Below are 5,282 nucleotides of genomic sequence, written 5' to 3' on the forward strand. Positions count from 1 at the left end.
ATAGCCTACGCTGGCAAGTCTCACCCGGGGTGAGAGGTAGATCGTATTTCTATTCTCACCCTGGGTGAGAATAGCCACTTCCAAACTAAAATACCAGAATGGTGGAAAACAGCCAAGGCCAAGTTGTTGAAAATGAAGCTAACAGGCACATACACACACTACACTCATACTCATACATGTCCTAATTGCATGATGTCGTGTAGTTTCTGTTTTGTTTATCGAAGGCCTTTGTTTATCATGTACTGAGAAAGTGAAAACAGGCAGCATGAAATCACAGGCAGGGCAGAGCAGTTAATGCCCTTTTAGTAATGGTATAAACAATGGATGAGAACTGAAAATTCCCCTCCCCAAGCCCCCACCCCCAGAGGGGAGAGGCTTTGATTGGGAGGACTTCTGTAAAGAGCGACCACAATGAGACAGAGTAGAATAGAGGGTTTGGGTTAGGAGGGTTAAAGGTCTCTTCTTTATTGTGTTTGTTGGGGTAGTCACTCGTTACGGGAAGTCCTTCCCTTTGATTGAAGTAAGGTGGTTCATCGCGACATAGTGTGAACTGAGCTCCTGTACTTAGCTGAATGTATTTTTTGTCAAAGCAGGTGTTGTTAAGAGATCAAAAAAAAGAGGAGGAATGCACAGAAAAGTGAAATAATGAACCAGTCTCAGTGTGTGTTCACTCTGCTTTTGAATCGCGGTGTGAGTATTCTCACCCAGGATGAAAATATTCTGGACACTTATTATTCTTAACCGCTTTTTTCGTTTCCAATTCCGCCCTTTTTATTTCGTTTATTTTGAGTTATGGGATGTTGGGATTCAACACTGATCAGAGGCGAAGCGTCTATCAAATAATCACTGCTTCCCTTCCTAAATTTTGAAACATTGCCACTGTCAAATTCACCCTTAGGCGTAAGTCTCATAAATTAAATGTAAAAAGACGCTCATAATCACCGATGAACAGTATGCCTAACATTCAAAACGGTTTCATTGCCACAGAAATAGCCTGTTCACCCCTATCGTGCCACTCCATAAGCAGTCGCAAGCTTTGATAAAAGTAAGCTTACACAGTGAGGCTGGAAGAGTCTACCAAAAGAGTTGAACGGAACATGTGTGCAACAGTCAAAACTGTTTCATTGCCACATATACCCTGTTCACTCCTTTTGGGCCACAGTTATAAGCAGTCACAAGCACTGATTATGTAAGCGAACTATTACACTGGTCGAGTCTATCTCACGGATGTGAGGGGAACTAACTCGTAATTTAATTAATATGTTGACTGCCGCGAGTGCTTGTTTTTTTTTCTTAGACTTTTTACAGTCTTATAATCAGATCGTGACCTCGATTTATGACACCGGCTCCTGGCCGCAAAAAGCTATCCAAAAACAGCCAAATGTGAAATGAAAAAATTATTAATTGTCATGTTCTACCAAAGAGTTTAGTCTCACTGGTATTACATACTGTAGTGTAGTACTGACCTCTCTGCTTCGTTGCTTTGTGTTTGTGTATCCACATCTAAAGATGAATTTTATGTTTGCTGGGATAAGTATTTAATGAGATACTTTCCCGATTATTTTAGCGGTTGAACATGCATACAACATAAATTCAGGATTTGTAGTTTTCATTCACAATTCACAACTCAGTGTTGCCGCCTCGAGTAAGATTCTTAGTGATATCTTCAGGCCCTATCTGGTCCCGTCTCACTTTGATTACCCTGTCAAACAAGTCAGCCTTCGCCCCTGACACTGATCGTCTCAATGTTAAAGATCTAGACCTAGATTCTAGATCTAACTAAAAAAATAATAATTGAAAAAAAGTTTTTTCACCCCCAAGCAGTACCCCAAACCTTTTCCAGTCTTTCAACCAAATCCGTAACAGAGCCTCAAAAGGGGACTTTCATGGCCTAGAGGTTGAGGTGTTGGCCTCTCATTCAAAGGTCCCGGGTTTGAATCCGGGTAGCCACCGGAAAATTTTCTTCTCTAACATTGTCTCCTTTCACCTCCTTTCCTGCTCTCTAGCAATGTTATGTTGTCTGCTTTCGTCTCCTCTTTCTTTTTTCTGCTCCCACTCTCTCACCTCCATTGCCCCCTCCTCTGGGCTCCTGACTCTTTCTCTGCAGCCTTTCTACTGCTACACCTTGGCTCCTTCTCACTGGCACTGTCTTTCAGCCACACTCCTGATCTTAGATTCTGGTAGGGAAGATCTACACCTAACCTTCCATGGATCTTTCCAACTGACTCTATCATCAGACTAGTTCTGAAATCTTTCATGTCTTAAATGTCAATCTGTAGGCAAAAATTAGACCAATGTGCTTGTATGTATGTAACGTTAACATCCCCATAAACTTGTATTTTGATAATTTAAAAGGTAGAATGGTTTTGTGGACCCTGTTATGATTATATTATGTATATCAAGAGCTTGTAAATTGTTGTAATTATTTTTTATTTCTCAGCTGAATTTTTTTTCTCTCCCCCCCCCCACAGGTATGAGTATCAAGTGTTTGTACAGTTTTTCAAGGACAAGAATTGTTTTCATCTACATGTAAAACAAAAGAATGATCGTCCTGGAGCAGTGCTGAAATGCACAGGATTAGAATTTCATCCCTAAAGCATCTCATCAAGCGGAAAAGGTGTCTCTACTATAAGAATAGAGTGAATGTGTGGAGTTCTCGTGCTTTGTCAAGAATTAAATACTTTTTAGTTCATATGTACGCGTCAACGATGGCTGGAATTAAAAACACCAATGCCCAAACGGGTCTAGTATACTTCCGTTTCATTCCTGAGGTCGTGCTCGTTGTGGCCTTGGGACTCGGCCTTTACACACAGTGGTCCTTCACGGAGGAATTTGCCATTTCACTGATCGCCATTCTAGGAGCTTTTGTGTTCGCCATATCCATTGCTCTCCAATATTACTTTGGGATGGATAACCTTGGCCGTGCTTTGTTTCACGTCTGGGTGGGTTGCCTCATTGGGATCTTAGCATTCAGCGACAACCCCTCCTTCCAGTATGTGGTCACAGAAGAGGTCATGGAGGCTACCTTTGTGACCAGCATGGTGCTGGGCTGGTGTTGGAATATTCTGGAACGATTGCTGAAGCTGCAGCCCGTAGAAGCCCGGCTCTTGACCATCTCGGAGGGTCTGGAGTCTGTGGGGCTCATCATTGCTAGTCTGGTCAAAGGGGTGGACAGCGTGGCCCTCAGCCTTTACACCTTAGCCTACATTTTCCACATATCTGCCATGAGGCTCAAATCTATAATGGGCCTCCTCAGCTTCCTCGCCTTCATCTTTGTCGGCATCTTTTTGTTTTTCCCCGCATTGCAAGTGAAGCCGAACATCTACGCCCTCACCTGCTTTGTGGGCCGGCATGCATTCCAGGCAGTGATTGATTTTTATTTCTGCGGGCTCTCCATGATTGACAGGTGGAGGGCTGTGTTCAACAAGAGCCGTCTCATGAGGTACCTGTTCTTGTTTCTGTTGTTCCTGGTGGAGTTGGTGCTGGTGCTGGTTGTGGGTCAGAGCGTGACGAAGCACAAGGAGTGGTACATCGTGCTTCCGCTCTACATGCTGCTGGGCCTCATGTGGCTCATGTTCCACCTCATGACCTTTCTCACTTGTTGGAAGCTCATGGGGAAGGTCACCGAGTGCAATGCCAGTGCTGACGAGAGGCGCAGCTTCAACCGCATCATGGCTGCCAAAGGTAAGGGGAACTGCTCATGTTCTGTTTAGTTTTGCTGTATATATTCTCCTGAATACACATGATTCTACATGTTGTTGTAAAACAGGGCTGTAACTTGCCCTTTTCCTTTCTTACTTTTATAATGATGGTTTGTGCGTGCTATTTCAGAATTTCATGTTGCTCTTTATCTTCTCCTTTTAGCTCATTCAGTATGAAGAGCTGAATGATTGGCTCAGCTTTGTGGGTGGTTGGTGGGTGCTATGGTGTGGTTTGCTTCTTCTTTCCTATCAAACATCTATCGTCCTTATCTCCCCTTCTTCTTTTTATGTTTGTTACTCTCTTGTAACACCTAATTTTCTGGCGCTCCTATGACCTTACGCAGTTGCGAGTGCCATAAAACCTCTACTAAAACTAAACTAGCTCAGCTTTTACGTGGTCACTGTGATGTGCTATATCTCAGGCTCGACTACATTGCTCCCTATATACCCGAACTGTTCCAGTCAAGGCTTTCTGAAATAATTCTCTCAGTTTGATCTGCAGAGACTTTTTTTTTCAAATTCCCCTTTCAAAGTCCTTTCTTTTAATATATAATGTGTGTGTGGGGAAGGGGGGGAGCTTCAATATGTCTTAAAGCTTTTGACTATGGTATCTGGTGATAACTCATCATTCTGTATCCAGCCAGGATTAGTTGGTTAGTTGAAGCTTTGGGGGGGGGGGGGGCTTTGCATATTTTTTTGTGTGAGTTACTTTAGTCTTATTTTTTTGCTATGAAGTGTGCTATTGAAATTACAGTCTTTTTTCAATAATCTTTCCACAGGCCTACGATACTTTGGCCTAGTGTCCCAGCGTATCATATTTGTCTCTCTTGTCACAACTATATTGGTGTTTGCTGTGGGCTTTGAGACTCGAACTCCATACAGCCTGGCCATGACGTTCATTGTGGTCCCCCTGGAGGCAGCAGTGGTTAGTCTGTTCTGGGAGCTCGGGGACAACTTGGGCGGGACTTGCACAGGTTATGCTGTCATTGCGCCGGTCACTGCTCTGAGGTGAGTGTCATTTTATTGCGACATTGTTGTTCCGTTGAAATCATCGAAGACGGCCACCCATAGTTGAGGAGAAAAGTGGTTGTCCTAGGCATATGGGCGTATTACATAGTGTCATTATAACATTTAAAAAACACAAGGGGGGGAAATGGGAAATGGCCGTTTGTCTTGGACTGGTGGTCGTCCAGACAGGTTTGAATGTACTTGCTTTAAAATTAAAGTGCATAATTTAGGCTGTAGATTGGAGTGTCTTTTTTTTTTTCGACTTTCTGTTAGATATGAAATTGGTTGTTCTGAAGGCTCAGTACCTGTCAGCATTGTTGGCAGGGAGAATAAATATCTTAATGAGGACTGTTGAAAATTCTCATCCTTCTTGGGATTGTAGTCCTGACACTCTGTGCTGACTGTATCACAGTGCCCAGCAATATAATGATTCGGGGGGCTCTGGTGGCCGACTGAGTAGTGAATTCAGACTCAAAAATAATGTCAAGCAAGTGTCGGTGATACAGGGTTAAGGTCGGTGGGCACTGGGATGTGTCCTTGAGTAAGACATGTTAACCCTAGCTCAAATACCCC

The 5,282-nt window shown here is 43.3% G+C and overlaps 1 protein-coding gene across 1 annotated transcript in view; it reads left to right on the top strand.

Moving 5' to 3' along the window:
• LOC101848698 (transmembrane protein 168-A) overlaps positions 1-5,282 on the top strand; it is an 18,298-nt gene that overhangs the window by 6,548 nt on the left and 6,468 nt on the right. Inside the window, exons 2-3 of the mRNA XM_013089132.2 lie at positions 2,472-3,684; positions 4,481-4,709. Coding sequence (XP_012944586.1) covers positions 2,568-3,684; positions 4,481-4,709 — 1,346 coding nt within the window. The 5' untranslated portion in view covers positions 2,472-2,567. The remainder of the gene's footprint in view (positions 1-2,471; positions 3,685-4,480; positions 4,710-5,282) is intronic.

The sequence above is a fragment of the Aplysia californica genome, unplaced genomic scaffold (genome assembly GCF_000002075.1).
Source record: "Aplysia californica isolate F4 #8 unplaced genomic scaffold, AplCal3.0 scaffold00879, whole genome shotgun sequence".
NCBI classification, from domain to species: Eukaryota; Metazoa; Mollusca; class Gastropoda; order Aplysiida; family Aplysiidae; genus Aplysia; species Aplysia californica.